Below are 19,444 nucleotides of genomic sequence, written 5' to 3'. Positions count from 1 at the left end.
GCACTTAGGCTGTTTCCAAACCTTAGCTATGGTGAATTGTGCTGCTATGAACATAGGGGTGCATATATCCTTTCTGATTCATTTTTCTAGTTTCTTGGGATATATTCATAGGAGTAGGGTTGCTGGGTCAAATGGGAGTTCCATTTTTAGTTTTTTGAGGAAATTCCATACTTTTCTCTAACCCATAGCAATCTATAATAAGAAAATCACAATATGCTAATTAGACCAGATGTCCTTCCGGACAAAGCTGGGGCTGCATGGGAAGCCTGGTCCCAGATGCCTGCTGGCAACGGGAGGGAAGGAAGGCCTAATCTTGCATGAATTTCATGCATTGAGCCTCTGTGGCGAGCCGGCACAGCCATGGTATACTCAGCCACAGGGCGCCTTCTGTGCCGCGCCAGCTTCGCCATGTTCGGTGACCCTGAGTGGGGGCAGCTGAAAGGCTTAGAAAAGACAGAAAAGAGAAGGAAAGCTGGGTCTTGGTGGGAGACTGCTTCCCTGATGGGGAGACAGTACCACAGACTACAAGCTGTGTCTTTATTTTATAGCCAGATGCCACGAGGCAAAGTAAGGGCGTGGTCAAGATGTTTACAGCATTCTTGTTAGTTTTGATCCTACTCAATTTCATGCACCTGATCAAGCTTTGTTTACTTGCAGCCTTTATCACTTAGGCACGTGGGGCTACGTGTTCGGACCATAGTTTCAAATTTACAACTACAGCTGTGCGGGGAGGGCTCCGCCTTCCACACTAGAACTTGCATGTGGCCATGAGAGGACTGTGCCCTCTCATCAGTCCAAGGCTTGAACCTGTCCAAACACTGTAGCTGCACCCCACAGGCCTCTAGTGTATAAAATAAAGAGCAAACCCTAATGTATAAACTATTGATTTTAGTTAATAATAATATATCAATATTGATTTATCAGTTGTTTTGAACCAAAGTAAGATGTTAATAACAATAGGATTTCTCAATGTTAGAATTCAGGTGGTGGGTATATAAGTAAAAACTGTAAAATTCTTTCATCTTTGTTGTATATTTAACATTTTTCATAGCGACATTTGGGAGAAATTTTTTAAATGGAAGTAGATGCCTTGGAGCACAATGCTAAGGACACCTCTTCAACCCACAATGTGTGTAAGAAAACAACCGAGAGTTACACTTGGGGCTTAGAGAAAGGGAAGGAACTTATCTGAAATCAAAAGAAGAGAAAAATAATTCAAAAAGAAGAGAGGCTTCTGTAAAGGCATGAACGTGTGAAATAACATGGAGAGTTTGTGGAACTATGAGTGTTATATGGAGAGTGTGAAGAGCTGGATGGAGAGACAAGCAAGGATTCAATCCTGAAAAGCCTTATTAAATAAGCCTTGCATATTTAAGACATCCGAAGTCTTTAGCTAGTTCCTACATTAAATTATTTAACAAATACATTGTTATTTAGTCAATACATTCATTATTTAATGAAGTTCTATTGAATGTTGTAGAAGACAGACCTGAAGGTCCATGCATGTTCATGCCCTGCATAATGCCTCCCCTTGAGTGTAGATAGTACCTATTACTTGCTTCTAACAAATAGAATATGACAGAAATTAGGTGATGTCATCCCCATGATCATGCTTATATATATTTCTTCACCTTGATAATATGCTTGAGAGAGATTCTTCCCACTTGAAGCAAGCAGCCATGCTGAGAAAGCCCACTTGGCAAAAAATTGTGTGTGGGTGGCCTCTTTGTACTAAGGACCATCTTAAGGGCTTGAGGGCAGCATTCAGCTGATAGCCAGTAAAAAACGGAGGTCCTGTGTCAGAGGACCACAAGGAATGGATTCTGCCAACCACCTGAATAAGCTTAGAAACAAATTCTTCCCTGGAACCTTCCTAGACCTAAAGAAAAGACCCAGCTAAGATATACCTGGACTCTTGACTTAAAGAAACTGTGAGATAATGTTTTGAGCTGTTCAATTTGTGGTAAGGCTTTTATGCAGCAATAGAAAACTAACACATATGGATATTGTGTGCTGGTATTTTATTAGATATTGATGATTTAATGGTGAGAGAGATGAGAATTGTATCCTCATCAACCATAAAGACTAATAGGGGAAACAGGTGTGATAAGACTTGCCACTGAATGTCACAATGAGGAAAGTAAAGAGAGTTAGAGAAACACATAGAAGTTTTCCCATGTAAGGTTAAGAAGAAGACCTCCTTAAGGAAGTGATGCTTGAGGCTTGAAGAATGAGTAGAAGTTAACCAAAGGAAGACATACTGGGAAGATGAACCAGGGCTCATAAGAAAGCAAAGCATATATATATATATATATATATATATATATATATATATATATATATATATGAATATATGAGTATGAATAGAGAGAGAGAAGAATTTTATAAAACATAACTTTCAGTAATTGTCAAGAACTTTCTATGAAGAAGACAGAGGAGGCAATGATAGAGTAGATCAAGGGAGAATGTCCTTGGGCTCTGTAATTTAGATGGATGAGGCTTTATCTTGCTTAGTAGATGGCAACCGAAGAAGTCAATAGATTGAGAGAGTTGAAAAATGAGGTAAAGGAGAGATAATCAATAAAGCAAGTCCATGAGGAAGTCAGATTTCAAAGCTGGAGATGGAAGCTAAAACTAGTGGGCCTCACTTCCAGGAAGGCTCACTTCCAGGAAGGATGGGGTGGGGGTGGGGGGAAGGAATGAATAAGAAAAAAAAATTGCAAGTTGGGTGGTGGGAAGTTGCTTGAGGTATTTTTTATGGTTTCCCCAGCCCTCTACTCCCAGAGATCATCTGCTGACGGTGAGCACTGAGGCTAGAGGAGAGAGGAGGATGACCATTATGGAGAATTACACAGACAATGTACTTGGGAAATATAGGATTGCCAATAAGCATTGAAGACATATTTCAGAGTTGTAAAAAGTGATCAGAGAAGGAAGTGTTGGACAGAGAATCAGAGGCAGGAGGCATGGAACAACTAGAAATGAGGCTGCTAGAGAAGGATTATAAAATAAACAAAGTTGAATGAAATGGTCTAGTGTCCAAATTTGAGATAATTTTTGTGTGAGAGGATAAAGCTGTGGGTCTTAGTCAAAACCCAGATCTATTTTGGGGAGAACTTTGGTAAGGGATTAAAAGCATCCAGGCTCTTGCTGAAACCGGTTTGGCTCAGTGGATAGAGCATCAGCCTGAGGACTGAAAGGTCCCAGGTTCAATTCTGGTTAAGAGTATGTACCTTGGTTGCAGGCGCATCCCCAGTTGGGGGTGTACAAGAGACAGCTGATTGATGATTCTCTCTCATTGATGTTTATAACTCTCTATCCCTCTCTCTTCCTCTCTGTAAAAAAATCAATAAAATATATATATTTTTAAAAGCATCCAGGCTCAGAGTATATCAATGTTCAAGAACTAACCTACCATTGCAATCCATACTGGCACACAGACTCACTGTCTCCCTCATAAGATGGCTCTCTAAACCTTTTTTCTATACAGAGCATCTTTCCAATGGCATGATTCTCTCTACCCCCATATCACTGACTCTGTTTCTCTTTACCTATGTCACATTGCCCCCTCCCTCCCCACATGTAACTCCATGGCCTCTCAAAAAGCGCTCTGAACCTCAAATTTTGTGTTATTTGGAATCCTCTCAATTCTGATTTATTAGGTATCTTGGTCAATGGGTCTGCTATGCTGTACATATCCCCAGTATATGCCACTATGAGAGGACTAAGCACCTATCAGAACTCTTCATAATATTACAAAACTCTATCAAAGTCTGCAGCTGTTACCCATAAATATAGGCCTCCCTAGCTTTCATTGTCCAGATGCCATTTGAGATCCAGAGCTTTGTCTCCAGCTGTCTGTTAGAAATGGTGGTCTACATGTCCTTCAAGGATGCCAAAATAACATGCCTCATCTCTCCCAATTCATGTCCATGCTCCTGATCCTTTTTACATAAAAGCATTGGTTCTGTTTGTATTATCGTTGAGAACCACCACCTACCCAGTTGTCCAAGTCAGAAATTTGGGTGTTAACCCAGACACTTCCTTCTTTTTTCTACTCACAGTCAGTACATCCACAGATGTATTGTATAGAGGTCAGGGATCACAGCATGAGTTTCTAATGCCATTTTTTAAATTGGATGCTTTTTATTTGGATTCTGTTCAAGAATAAGAAAGCTCAAAGGAGTTGGGGATCCAGTGTAGAAATCATGAAGATGTTGTACTGAGGGGGTAAAGGAACAGAGGAGCCTTAATAGCTGTTTATGATTTTTAGGATCCATCTTGCATAGGGATGAATTTTTGTGAAGAATCCTTCACTTCCCATAGTGACACTTCCTTTTGCCCAGGACAAGATTCCAAACAATCTCCCACTGCAGATGGCTGGAGCGGCTGAAACTTCCTGCCAGGGAGAGGAATAGGAGGTCAATGTTGCTTAGTCCTCATGGAACAAGAATAAACCCCAAGAAGCAGGGACATTTGAGGGGATGGACTCATTTTTCTTGAGAAGTGACAACCCTCTCTTAATATCCACATAGGTTTCATCTCTCTTGGGTCAAGTTTGGTCCAACCTGAGAGCAAGCAGGTGAAGAAAGGACAAATGGTTCTTCCCAGAACTTCTTGTACTCTAAAAGACAGGAAGGGGGACTCATGACAAACCCAGAAACTGAGTGTGTGTTTGTGTGTGTGGGGGGGGGACTTTAGGCCTTTTGGATGAGTACCATTTACAATACTTTCTCACAATCACCTCTTCTCATCACAGACCCCTTTCTGTCTTCCTGCCTGGATAAAGTAAAGATACCTTAATTTCAGTCATGATATTCAGAGGTTGTCCCACACACATGATGTTGACGATCATTCTGTCACCAAGCATAAAGTTACACTTCTGGAAGGGAAGAGAATGTTGATTTGTCCAAGTCAGGATATCAGGGTCACTCGCTGTGGGAAAGAGAAGAGAAATCAAGTCCAGTGTTACTGTCCTTATCATATATACTCTTGTGATCATCCTCAATTTTGTAAATGCATTGATCCCTGAGAATATTCATTGCCAGTAGTGAACATTCCATCCTTTATAGCATTCCTTGTTCAGTATCTCTGTGTTAGACCAGTGGATTCAGGACATTAAATCCTACTTACATCAGGTCTGTGGTTCTCTCTCTACTGTGAATACATTATAAACCTTTGAAAACTCATGAGAAAATTATGTGACCATGAGAAGAGATGGACACAAAAACTGTCTCCAAGAAAACTTGCTTTTTGGCACCTGCTTCATCATCTTTAAATTTAGTCATAAAGGGAGGAAATTATTTTTAATATGTTTAAAACCATTTTTTATATTTTATTGATTTTTTACAGAGAGGAAGAGGGATATAGAATTAGAAACATCAATGAGAGAGAATCATCGATCAACTGCCTCTTGCACACTCCCTACTGGGGATGTGCCCACAACCAAGGTACATGCCCTTGGCCGGAATCGAACGTAGGATCTTTCAGTCCGCAGGCCAACAGTCTATTCACTGAGCCAAACTGGTTTCGGTTAAAACCGTTTTTTTAAATGTTTATTTATAAATGGATTATTTATGTGTATGTGTGTATATGTGTAAAATATATACACATATCTCCCCTAAGTAGTTATATTATTCATCTCTACTACAGCAATTGTTACTATCCTGCCAAACTCAGGATGCAAAGATTCTAACCAAGATATTATATAATTTTAATCTTTGGTAGTGAATAGCAAGGGGAAAAGAAAAATTGACCAAACATTTTTCAAGCAAAGCCTAATGTTATTTATAGAGCAGGATTTTCCTCAGGAGTGTAATGTCGTAAAGTATTAGACCAGAAAGTGTTGGGTCAGAAGAGAGAGGATTTATGTTCAGTTTTAAATTTTAATGGGAATTGAATTGCAATATGTAGAACAAACGAGATGAGAGTAATCTTATTACTTAAAACAATGAATAACTATTGGGAGCCTTGCATCAGAGAGTTTATAGAATTCGTTTGTCATCGTGATCCTGACCTGCAGAGCCTATGTGGTAAAACCTTTGCATAGTTATATTTTGTTTTCAAATGGTATGTAATAAATTGCTTGTGTAAAATTGATATAATTACTTTGAATAAGACTTATAAAGTCAAAGATTAAAATCATAATTTTTTATTTGTTCAGAAAATATATTTACTTAGATTCCCAGGAATGTTGCTTCTAAATTGAAAATGAAGATGTCAAATATGATAAATATAAAAGTTCCTACTTTTGTTTTTATAAAAACAGAATGATTTTTAAAGTTCCCACTTTTTGTTTTTACAGAACAGATGGATTGTTCTGTAGCCACCAGTGAGGTTTAAACCTGATTAATATCCATGACAATTTGCCTCAGTGGACACAGCTTTGGCAAGCTAATCAATCAGTGTCACTTTTAAAATCAGCCAATCAGAGCCCCCTCCAAAAGACATGCCTCAGAGTGCCAATCAACAACCTCACCCAAGTAAGCATGCCTCTACAGATGATGTCAACTCTCTTTAGCCTCTGAAAATCTTCCAATCCCTGTCCAGAAAGCTTCCAACAAACCCCCCAAAAGCCCAGTACTCCACTCTGCTCAGTATTGCTCTTCCTTACTATAATAAGCCATAAATTTAGCTTTATCATTTCATTTTAGATATTGAATATTGATTCCATTATCCATTGACAATACTTAAAAGAGAACAGAATGGTTGTGAGCAACCATATGAAATAAAGACCACCAAGGACCAACAAAGGTGTAAGAAAACAACTTTATAAAATGCCCTTGATGTGATCCTGCAGAGCTCAGAGGGGAGAGGAATGTGTGCCTGCAACATGGGTTCTGGCAATTCTTCTAATGCATGCCAGGCCAGGGAGACACTCAGAGACACAACCAGAGATGTCATAATAACTCCTATGTACCCTACTAGTCCCCACCCCTATGTGGGAACTATTAGATGGAGCAGTAGGTCTAAGAGTAGCACTGTCTTCATGGAAACAGCCACAGTATCAGGAGAGGGTTCTCTCAACCACTACTTCTCTCTTCAGGTCCACTTAAGTGAATCACCATCAAGATAGGTTGGTTGTCCGTGGTTGGGGGTGGGAAACATTTTTGGTTGCTTTCCTATAGCACATGTTCTGTATGGTTTTCCCACTGCTGTGTCATTAATTGCTTGGTGGACTTTTAGTAGCTGTCCATGAGACAGCAAGCCACCCTCTTACAATGTGCCTTGATATTGTCTTTAGAGTAATATACTAACCCATCTTTGTTTAGATTCAGTTCCTGGGATCTTGGTTCTACAGATGTAGTAATAACTGCCTGCTTCATTTGTTAATGTCTCATTGGCCCTATATCAGTCTCTTTGATTTTTATCTTTTGGCCTCTAATCCTGGTATTATTAGATCCTGAAAGCAATCTCTCTAAGATTAAGAACCTTAACTCATATCCCCTATTTTCTTTAAATATATCCCTCTATGTTTTCCCCAGCTCAAAGAACACAGTCAAACACTTACAGTTTTTATAGTCATTCCAACTCCAGGTTGGGATAAAGCAGGAATCATTAGAAGATAAAGATTCCAAAGCTATGGCTATGGTTCCCACATAGGTGTTGAGCACAGCAGCCTGGGACAGTTTTATCATCATCAGGTCATTTTCCAAAGTTTTTGCATTGAATTCAGGGTAAGGAATGGTCAATGTGTTATTCCGAATCTGCTCTTTCTTATGTTTGATGCTGGGTTGATTAACTCCCAGTCGAATTTTAACTCTTTGGAAGAAAGAGGGCAGAGAGATGGAAAAGAACAGGGTCACAGAATGTCAGAACTGCAAGAAATGTTAGAGGTGACTTTCTACAATCATCTTAATTTTACCTCTTAGACCTGAGAACTGAAGTGACCTGTCTTGGACTGTAAAATAGTGATAACAATAGTTTACAGGATTGCCATTTTAGAGTCAATGTATATTATACCATATAATAAATGCATGGTATCTGCCACCTAAACCATGCCTGTATAGTCTAGTTGTTGTGATGATGATGATGATGATGATGATGATGATGATTATTTGGATCATCTGAATGATCAGGTAATAGAGTTGGCAACACAGTCCATCTGTCCCAAGCAACTCTTGAGCAAGCATATCGCACCCTTTGTTTCTAGATATTCTTAGTCTCCTCCCCAGCTCCACTCACACATATCATTATATTTACCATGTGCCACCTACATTGACCATAGACTCTTTGTAGGCTATTAGGATTCCCATTTATCATTTTCCATTATACACCCTGGACTAACTCAAACCTACTCTCTTGCATTGCCAGAAATCTAGTCATGCACCAGATACAAAAGCCATTCCCTACTAAGGACACTTCATGCATTAGATGTGGCTGAGGAAAAAAAAACAAAACAGAATTTCCAACTTCAGTTCTTAAAGGAGATGAACTGTCTTTATTTCCTTTGTATTTCTTATAAATTTCAGATCAAGGGTTCAATCTGTGTTCTAGTGAATCATTTTAAATAACCAGGTGGCTAAGAATTCTGAGTTTGAAATGACCCTTGTATACCCATGAAAATCTGAATAGGTCCAAATCACACAATACATTCTGAACCAATTACAACAGAGATTCTGAGAATTGCAAGGAATATCATTATTTTGTGCAGTGCACTCTTGCCCTTTTCCTGTATCACATGGCCTGCCTAGCACATTACTCTCATTCTTTGAACATCCCCTGTCCTCATTACACTCAACCAATACCTCTGCTACATCAGACACTCTACTTCCCACGCTTTATTTACTTGGCTGCCTCCTCTTCATCCTGTGGGTCTCATCTCTTGAAAGAGGCCTCACATGACCACCTAACTAAAGCATTCTTGCTTCTTAAAGCTTGCCATTCTTTTTATGTTTTCTTTTTGGCCATCTATTTATTTTGGCTTACTTTCTCTACCAGAATGTAAGATCTATGAGGGAAAATTTATTTCCATCTTATTCCCTTCCAGTTTTCTCAGTGCATTAAGCAGTCCCAGGCATATGGTAAATATTCAATAAATACATTGAATGAAAGCATATTATTTACTCTCCATGGGAAAGAGTCTTTTGACACCTTTCTATTGACCTCCTCTTACGATTTTCCCCATTGGGAAGATCTTTCCTCTTCCTGGGTTCCTCTAAATTCCCCCAGAATGCCATTAAAACTGGTTGGGATGCCTCATCAAACCTACTTTTGTTTAAATATATCCCTCATGGCTTCCAAGAGCTAAAGGATACTTACGGTAAGGGGCAGTGAGCAGCGGTCAAGACCCACTCTGGGTGAATGAGAGACCCCACACAGGGCTCTGGGCTGGACTTCAGATAGACCATGTAAGGAATAGTAAAATCTTCTGGTAAGTGTGACATTTCAGTTTTAGAATATTTGACCAGAATAAATCCTAAATAATTAATGGAGAAAGAGAGACAAAGAGGTTGAGAAGTGAGGATTCGCTAGGGCAGTGATCGGCAAACCGCGGCTCGCAAGCCACATGAGTCTCTTTGACCCCTTGAGTGTTCTAACTCCACTTCTTCAAAATAGACTCGCCCAGGCTGAAAACCGACTTCTGCGCATGCGCCACGAAGTTTCAATTGCACTGTACGTGAGCGCCCGCACATGGTATTTTGTGGAAGAGCCACACTCAAGGGGCCAAAGAGCGGCATGTGGCTCTCGAGCCATGGTTTGCCAACCACTGGGCTAGGGTAATGTTTCTCAGCCTAAGATTTTTCAAAGATAAAATCAAGGTCTTCAAATTATATTAAATATATATATTTTAAATCAGGGGAAATCAACCATATCACTCAAGTTATGCTCATTAAAGAAACTAACACATGTCTTTGTCAGGCATGGAAGTAAAAAATGAAATACTCCCTGACTTTGCTGGTGAAAGGAATGGAAAAGCTTAGGGTAGGGCCAGGAGCCTTCCAGAGCCTTTGATAGTTCCACATTTCTTTCCTGTGCTCACTCTTCTAAAGTCCATCTGCCCAGATAAAGGGAAGACATACTTTTCCTGTGGCTGTCCAGGAAACGTGGCAATCTAGGAAATCAGACTCAAGACTAGGGCACTTATTAGTTACATGCCCTACCATGCTCCCAGGCCTCAGAGGGTTTGGGGAGAGCATTGACGGGATGAGCTGTGCATGAGAATTGGTTCCTTTTGTTCCTTTAACAGTTCATTGAAAGAAATGCCCTCAGCTTCCTATCTCTTCAGTGTGGCTAGCGACTTACCTTTCCAACACTTCCCTACACCACCCCATCTCTCCCAAGGTTGCAACAAGGGCCCAGACTCTCACCAGCTACACTCAGGAGAGTGAAGATGAGACAGCACTTCATGGTGGGTCACGATGTCACCAGGAGCAGACAAGTTGGATCAAACTGGAAATGATCCCAACCTTCAGTCTAAGTGGCCCTGTCAAGAACAATTGGGGAAGGGATGGACATTAATTTGGGGTTAGGGGGGAGAAGCAAGGATCTTATAGTAGTGTTCAAAATAGTCTTTATCAAAGCTGAGAGCTGTCTCTGCTGAGAGTAACAGAGAGGAAGGAGCCGACCCAGTCAAGATCCTGGTGCCTCTTCTCTGACCCTAAAAATCTCAGGAGTCACGAGTTGTCATTCCCCCACCCCTCTCTATGACATAGCCCTTCTATGTTGGCCCCTCCTCTCTTTGTGATCTCCAACCTCTCTCCCTGCCCTCACTTGTCATCTCCTCGTTTCCAGATTCCCTCTTAGAGCCATTCTCATAGATTCATCAAACACTGGGGTAGGAAACATGTTTAAGAAATCATTCCCCCTGCCTGATTTTAGAGATGAGGGGGCTGTGGTCTTCATGGAAGTAAGTGGCAAAGTCAGGTCTTGAAATTGGGTCTACAGATTTCCTCTGACAGATTGAACTTTATCTGAGCCCTGTGCTCTCAGAATACAGCAGTAGGAATCTTGTATTTTGGGAAATGCTATCCTTCCCCATTTGAGTTAGAAGAGACTTTCTCATGGCACCCATAGTCTATGGATGACTCCCTGGTTACCTGTGACAAGGTCAAGTGCAGACCTTTCCCCTTTTGCCTAAACCAGACACTGACCCTCCAACTCCCCATTATGAGCTTAAAAAGTGTTTCCCCCTTGAAACTAGCTAAACTGAAACAGTTGACCAAGAAGTCCCCCAACAGCAAATCAGCCTCACTGTAAATCTCCCCACCTGTAACCTTTCTAGTCCTATCAGTAACAATCTAAGGCAAAACAATCCTGCTGAGACACTGATTTTCGAGTCTGGGATGTCTTCTTATTGCAGTAGTCTGAATAAAATTCAATCTCCTTACCTTTCAGGTGTTTTTGACACTACTCTTTCCTATGTACCACATTCCTTTTCATAAGTTAGCCTTATATAAAAGCCTTTCAGTTGTTCCCAGAAATAAGTAATAAATAGTGGGTTCTATTGTCTATAGTTTTCTTTACTTATAGTGTTCTTTGGCCTTGGTATCAGTTTTTAAATATAATCATATATAATTAAAGGCTAATATGCAAATTATCCCCTCGACTGGGAGTTCGACCAGGAGTTCAACCAGGGGACAGGGCTGGCCAACTGCCTGCGGCCCCTTCCCTCAGCCAGCCTGGCCCTATTGCCCCTGATTAGGTGGGCCAGCTGGCCCCCACCCATGCACAAATTTGTAAGTGATATAAAGCGACAAGATGTGCTGAAAAGAAACTTTGGGATGGCATGAAAAAAATTGTTTGTCTTTTCAACTTTCTCTTTGCCCACCCTGATCTTTCATCTCTTATATATTTCACTTATTTTGTCAGGCCTCTAAATCTTCCCTCTACCTGAGGTGGTTAGGTGAGTAGGTGTATGTTGATGGTGGTGATGAGGTGGGGTAGAAAAACATTTCGGAGGGAACGGGAATCTTTCAACTTATTTGTTCCCGAAGAGAAGCCTGATATGCTTCATTAAGTAGATCTAAGGCTACTTATTTAACAAAGAAAAGTTATATATAAAATGAATTTAGGCTATACACAAACATAAACGCAACTCAATGAGAACTAAGGAAATAAGACAGACACATTAATTATGACCAACTAGTTAAGAGCCTTGAATGCTAAGCTCAGGAATTTGGACTTTTATCCTCCTGGCAGCAATAGGTGATATTAAGGGCTCTACAAATGTATTATCCAGAGTTACAAAGGAATAGAAAATTCATAATTGGGGCATATATCTTTCTATGCTCTCCTCCACCAAGATACCTATTATAGACTACATGTTTGTGTCTCCAATGCATATATTCAAGTCCTAACTCCAAAAGGGATGGTAGTAAGAGTTTTGTCTTTTGGGAGGTAATTAGGTTTAGATGAGGTCATGAGTGTGGAATACCCATGATGGGATTAGTGTACCTATAAGAAGAAGACAATACAATGAGCTCTCTCAGCCATGTGAGGATAAATGAGATGTTAGCTCTATATAAGGAAGCTCTGACCATTTCCTGCTGGTACTTTATCTTGCACTTCCCAACCTCTAGAACTGTGAAAAATTATTGTTCAAGCCACAAAGTCTATAGATCTTTGGTTATAGCAGCCCAACCCAATTAAGACATATCTCTCATTCAACTGTTCACTGGGACCACGAACATTTTCCTCTTTTAAACCTCTTCCATCTCCAATATTTCCATGCTCAGACCTACTTGGGTCTTTTTCCTTTGACCATACCAGATTTGCATAGAAATCATGTGTTTGGAATTATACTCTAATCCATCCTCTGGATGATCATGGAAGAGACTAAAGCTGAGGGAAGGTGTTGAGAAGCTAACCAGGGTGGCCATGCTGCCTTTCTAGAAGGGCTGAAGAGAACAAATAACTCCTCAATAGCCAAGACTTTTATGACCTCAAAGTAATAGATCTATGTTCTTTAAACTTATCTGCATTGACACTTTTTTTTTGCTTACAATTCAAAATAGTACATAATTTGGGCTGGGGTTTTGGAGGGCCAGATGGTGGAATAGGTCCACAGATTATCTTTGGCATAATGGCTACAATAGCAATAAAATACCAATTGGAAAATAAGAAAGATCTTGAACAACTGGCATATGGTTAGGTGGAACCTTGAATAATACAGGACATCTGTGATTTTTAAAACTTCCTCTTTCTAGAGGTTTCAATTTTTCTAGCCTCACAGAGTTTCAGAGAGATTAGAGACGAAAGGGAGAGCATATTGTCAAGCAATAGTGGTGCTTTGGGAATAAGGACAGCCAGTGCATTTCCCAGCTTTCCTATGAGCTAGTTGAATAACTTTGGGAAATTGATTTTAACTTTCTGTAAATTAGTGTCATTATCTGTTTAAAAATGTGATGGTAACAGTTATCCCTAGCCTTATTAATCTTTATATCCTCACTGCCCTACACAGTCTGGCACATAGTAGGTGATCAGTGAATTTACTTTGATTAGGTGAATAACCAAATAAACTTCCAAATTCTACCCTGATATGAGAATTCAAGTCAATTTCCACCTTCTTACTCAGAGCCTGTTTCCATAGAAAGTTTATGACTACCAAATAAGGAGAGTTCTTAGACATATTTAATGCAGGACAAATATTTTTATTTAGGTACAGTTCTTAGGTATAGGAAGAAGGTGAAGTTGTCTAACAGGGATGGGTCAGGAGACGATAAATGTGCTTAGTTGGAAGCCATGGTGTCCTGGATCCATCTCACGTAGTTGCAGACCTTGGTGTAGACACCAGGTTTGCCCTTCATGGCACAGCCATAGCCCCAGGAGACAATGCCCTGGAGTTGTCCATTGCAGACCACAGGGCCACCAGAGTCACCCTAAACAAGAGGGAAAAGCCATTTAGAACTTTCAGCCACACTCAGATAGGATAAGGGCTCAAAAATGTTACTCCATTATACTGAGGCCATCTTCCCAGGCTGCTGCTGATCCTCCATGAAGCCCCTTCAACCCTCAGTCTCCACATAACATCCCCATTCTTCCTTCCCTCTCCTTATAGATACTTTTCTTTCCTTAGTTACAAGCATATAGGGCCAAGAAGAGGTGGTAATGGCAGAGTGTAAGGCTTCTCAGCTAGCCCTGCTCTTTTAGAGTGTTCTGCTATAATAGATCCAATCAGAAGCGTATCTTAGCTGTGCTATTAGCACACCATCTTCTATGTATCTTTTTACCCTTAATTCTAACCACTCATATGGCAAAAAGAAAAATGATCATTTATCCCAAATCTGTCCCTCACTCCTCATGATCAGTTCCAGAAAAAGCCTTTTAATTTTTTATATTTAAGAAAAGGGGAGATTTGGTGGAGATGCATGAGATGGAGCTTGAAAGAAAAGGGGTGCAAAGAACCTCACCTGGCAAGAGTCCTTTCCACCCTCCAGGAAGCCCAGACACATCATGTTGTTGGTGATCTGGCCTGGGTAGGCTTTGCGGCAAACACTGTCAGAGAGGACGGGAGCATCCAGGCACTGCAGGAGCTCAGGGTAGTTACCTGTTGGGTGCAGGAGTAAAACATGGAAGAAGTTTATTTGTTGAATCTAATGAGTAGAATGAACTGACCAACCAAATAAGACCCAGAGCATGGAGGCATGGAACTGACTGCCATACCTCAATGTGGGGTTGGAGGGATGAGAATAAATAAACCAAAGAACTTATATGCTTATCAATAGGGTAGTGAAGACATGGGGAAGTAAGGGCTGGGAGGATGGGAATAAAAGGGGGGAGGGGAAAATCTGTAATAACATCAACAGTATATATATATTTAATGATTGAAGAAGGTTACTCATAGGATTTCTAAAACATTTTTTTCCATGATTTCTTCCTGCCCTTCCCAATACCCCCCCTCTTTCATTCAGATTATTAGTAACTTCTACTTTTTAAGAACAACTTTTATTTGGAAGGCCTTCCAAAGAGTTTTAATCAACAAGTTGTTCTCTGAGACTAGCATCAGCGACCACAGACTTCAAATTTAGAGACTTTATTTCTCAGGCAGTCCCTAATTCCTTAGTCTAGGTTCTATTTACCACTCAGTTCCTAGTTCTCTGTAAATCACTAATCACTTCTGTTGAATACCTGGCAACTTTATCATAATTCATTATAATGCTCTAACTTCCGACAAAGGAATCTTCCTCATTTCCATTCCCATAATCTAAGGCTCCATATATCCACAGACTACCTCTGTGAACCTTGTCTTGAGTGACAGTTTTGACTAATTGGCTCTCCACATGCCTTTTGCCTCTAGGATTCTCAGACTTGGTGCCTGTGTTTCAGGTGACACTTACTGCCAATGCTCTGGGTGTTGCCCCAGCCAGAGATGAGACACTGGGTACCAACATCTGCACAAGTTCTTGGCAGAGAGACAGTGGAGACTCGAGAGCTGATGGTGGCAGGTGAGCTCAGCTTAATCAGCATGATGTCATTATCGATGGTGCTGGGATTGTATTTGGGGTGACGGATGATCTTGGCTGAATTAATGAATTGCTCATTGCCCTCGACGACTTCAATGTTGTGCTCTCCCAGACGCACCTGGATTCGACTGGATTAAAGGATTAAAAATTCTCTATTTAACTTGAACTTTCCCCCTTAAAGGTATACCCAGTCATGAGCATAAGCACAGGCATCATCCCCTTCAAGCATTCACACACACAGGCAATTGTACTTAAGGGTACAGTTAGAGGAGTCCTTAGGTAGGTGTCACTACAGGCACAGACTGACAGCTCACCTTCAAGTTGGAGTAGTAAATCATGAGAATTGGAACCAAATGACACCAATAAAACAATGAGGGTAAAAGGGGAATTAGTGGCAATTAAGCAGCATCTGCTTTTCTCCTTTGGTTGGGATTACAAATTATTTTAGAGAGATGCAGCAGCAATCAGAGACATGACAAGATATTAAGGCATGGAATGAGTTGTGCTTATTTTCAATGCACTGGAAATTTCATCTATTTTATTACCTCCATGTGGCATTCTTTTCTGGTTGAGCTATTTAATAATTAATGCTTTGAAGCTAGTTCTAAGTATATACTTCATCACTCACTATTTCCCCTTCATGTCTTTATTTGGAAGGATATCAGGGAACTCTTAGGACACCATGAGAAAGTCCCTCAATGAGTCATTCAATGCCTGGAAGAATAATGAGGCCCTTAGAACCTGAATGCTCACCCTTAAATCATAACTCTGTTATTTATCCTGTTTGTGCTTTGGAAGGGCTAGGGAATGAGTTGATCAGGGATGTGAGTACTGGTTACTTACGACTTGTAGCAGTGAGCAGCGGACACCACCCACTGGTCGTTGATGAGGGCACCACCACAGAAGTGGTAGCCAGCGTTCAGGGACACCTGGTAGGGGATGGAATTCTTTCGGCAGGTGTAGCCCCCGACGATCTTGTCATCGTCATCTTCGGGGAAAGCAACTGACAGAGAAAAATTGGAAACTATCTGTTAAACAGATCCATCTTGGGATGTTGACTCACCACCAAGTTTTTGTAGATTAACCAGAAAAGCTCAGATAATGTTTTCCTGTCACACATAATCAGAAAATGGTGATATTTAATGTAATTTTTTTTACTTTTAGTTTTTTTAAATATATACTTTATTATTTTTTTTAACAGAGAGGAAGGGAGAGAGAGAGTTAGAAACATCGATGAGAGAGAAACATCGGTCAGCTGCCTCCTGCACACCTCCTATTGGGGTGTGCTCGCAACCAAGGTACATACCCGTAACTAGAATTGAACCTGGGACATTTCAGTCCACAGGCCAATGCTCTATCCACTGAGCCAAACCAGTTAGGGCTAATGTAAAATTTTAAAAACCTAGCTTTTCTATACCTCTAACAGATTCCCTACTTATACCATGATAAGTATCTAATATTTAATTTATGCTTTAAATTTGATAAATATACAGTTTTTTATATATGTGATGCTACCCCCTTATACACACAGATAAAGACTTTACATAATAAATGTCCTGAACACCAACCATTATCTAAGAACATGAACAATACTTTTTACATAAAACTGTGCTGAGAAACCATGCAAATAGGTTTTCAGTAAAGCTTTGTGATACTCAGGGTTATGTTTATTTGAGGTGGTTGGTATAGGATAGATCACCTCAGGTGGTTAACCTAAAGAAAGCTTTTAGAAGCTACCTGAGAATGTTCTAGCTTGGAAGAAAATGGAAATTTTGTACTACCCACACCCTGAAATTTCTCTTCTTGGCCTTTATCTTCACAAAATAATTTCATAGAACATTATAAGGTTTCTGATTCCAACCTTCCCCCTTATCCCAATTATCTTTCCAACATTTTTCAATTTATTCAGATATACTAAGATTTCTTATGGCTCCAGAGTCTTTCATTACATTATATGTGTTCTATTGTTCAAGTATTTTAAAGTAATTTTGGGAAAGTCATTTCCAGGTATGCAGACAGCTGTATTGAATTTAAACTTGCCCAATTTTGGAAAATGTAATTTTGGTAGTAAGTTTTCGTAGTGTAAAAGTATTCATTTCTCTATCTCTTTTGATGATTTACACTGGTGAGATTTTGTTAGCTAAGTGGTTGTAAAACCCAGCTCATAGCTTTTATTCATGAGAAAGAAAATATATTTGCCTGCTATGATCCCTGCTAAGATGCCCTTCAGTCTAGAAGAGACTCAGGCTCTGACCCTCATAGCCTCTGCAAGGAGCAAACGATTAGTCGTTCGTCCTAGGTATTAACTCCAAATCCTTAGAAAGGTCAAAGCAACATTTCTTTACTGTTGACTGTCCTTTCCTTTTCTCTCTTCTTTATAGATTTTACCTTGAATTTGAGGTCAGATTCTGCTTCTTTGTACCTAATCTATACTGATCACTCCTGTTTAGTGATCTTTCCCCAATAAATGAGATTTATTTATCTATAGACACAGGTACTATGCACTGTTGCCTCAACTTTTTAAGCTTCTTGAGTACAGAGATATATTCAACATTCATTGTTATCTCTCAAAGTACAAAATGCAAACTTACATACATGCTAGATACCTACAGATTCATTTAGTAAGAGAGACTCACCAGCAGCTCCCAGGAGAGCAAGGAAGATGAGGGCCTTCATGGTTGCTCACTGGATCTGGTGGGCAATGGAATGAAGGGTTCTATCCACTGCTATTTATACCTCCAGGTTTGCCATCGACACCTATAGTCACAGGTGCCAGAAAAAGTGACTTCACTGGAAACACACAAATCCAAATTTAGAATTCATTTTTGTGCCAAATTGAAGATAATTCAGCCTCAAATTTAAACATCAAACACTTTTCCAGAAGGTCATGGGAATGAGAGTAATGACCCCACCTGCTGGGAACTGTTCCCCATAATAGAAAAGTAAGTTGGAATAAGGTCACAGAACAGAGCTACAGGTGTCCTGATTCCCAAACAAAAATCTTAGGTACTTGGTCGTTCCAACTGTAAACTTTTATCCTGAAGACTACCTTGAATTTCATACCCTTGATGTTTAATTAACACTGGTTCTTTCACAATTATATAATTTTTCTGTGGTAACTCTGGTCTTGTGTATACATGTTAATTTTCATTATGAATAGAAATAACTTGTTCCCCTGAGACGAGATAGATTATTCTGATTTAAAATAGGAGAGTGAAAATTATAACTTATATTTATCCAGAACTTACTATATATCAGGACTTTTCTAAGTACTTTGCCTATATTAATTTAGTAATTCTCATAAGAACCCTATCACATACCCATTATTATCTCCTCTTTACAGATGGGTAAACGGAGATGCATAAAAGTATGTGACACTTGACCAAAATCATGCAACAAATACATGCTAGGGTCAGGATTCCAACCTAGGAACTTCAAAGTCTATACAGTACTTCCCTAAAAAATTCACCAAAATCTTTTTTTTTTAATATATTTTATTGATTTTTCACAGAGAGGAAGGTTCACCAAAATCTTAAGACCAAGATAATACAGAATTCTTGGCCAATGATAAGACAATTGAAATTTGGGTTGTTCTTACTATGCATCAAGCACTGTGGAGAGAATCTACATACATCAACTCACCCAATCCTCACCAACAACTTTAGGACTTATTGCTATAAATTTTACCATTCTGTAGATGAGGGTAAAGCTTAGAGAAGTTTTTGTTTTGCGGAAAGTTTTATAGCTATTAAGTGGTTTGTATAGGTTTCAAACTCAAACAGCCTCAATTTAAGGTTCATGTCTTCTACTGTGATACCATGAAAATGAGCAAAGAGAACAATCTGAGCTCTATCAAATTAAGGGATGACTCTGGAGCATATAGGATTCTGAAAAATTCAAGAATGGGGTCCAGAACAGGATTTATCATCATAATGGGCCATAGAAGAAGTATCCAGAATATGTGGCTCTCAGTGAGAACTAACCTCCAGCTTCTACACCCACACATAGCCAGTTTCTACATCCATGCAATACACCTGAGT

At 39.8% G+C, this 19,444-nt stretch overlaps 2 protein-coding genes across 2 annotated transcripts; both read right to left on the bottom strand.

The window, feature by feature from the left end:
- Positions 1-4,249: 4,249 nt before the first annotated feature.
- On the bottom strand, positions 4,250-9,386 carry LOC311629361 (serine protease 58-like; the record flags this gene model as incomplete). Its single annotated transcript, XM_084897320.1, has 4 exons — positions 4,250-4,399; positions 4,799-4,935; positions 7,511-7,761; positions 9,262-9,386. The coding sequence occupies 4 exons, from the start codon at positions 9,384-9,386 to the stop codon at positions 4,250-4,252; spliced, it is 663 nt and encodes a 220-aa protein (XP_084753446.1).
- A 4,185-nt stretch (positions 9,387-13,571) lies between these two features.
- Positions 13,572-18,192, bottom strand: LOC311628710 (cationic trypsin-3). Its single transcript, XM_084896201.1, has 5 exons — positions 18,041-18,192; positions 16,248-16,407; positions 15,279-15,532; positions 14,352-14,488; positions 13,572-13,820 (listed from the first exon to the last, which is right to left on the bottom strand). The coding sequence occupies exons 1-5, from the start codon at positions 18,078-18,080 to the stop codon at positions 13,671-13,673; spliced, it is 741 nt and encodes a 246-aa protein (XP_084752327.1). The 5' UTR covers positions 18,081-18,192; the 3' UTR covers positions 13,572-13,670.
- Positions 18,193-19,444: the final 1,252 nt, after the last annotated feature.

This window comes from Pipistrellus hanaki (assembly GCF_964339955.1).
Source record: "Pipistrellus hanaki genome assembly, chromosome: 10".
NCBI classification, from domain to species: domain Eukaryota; kingdom Metazoa; phylum Chordata; class Mammalia; order Chiroptera; family Vespertilionidae; genus Pipistrellus; species Pipistrellus hanaki.
Note: the sequence above shows the minus strand (reverse complement) of the source record. Positions and strands in the feature narration are given on the sequence as shown.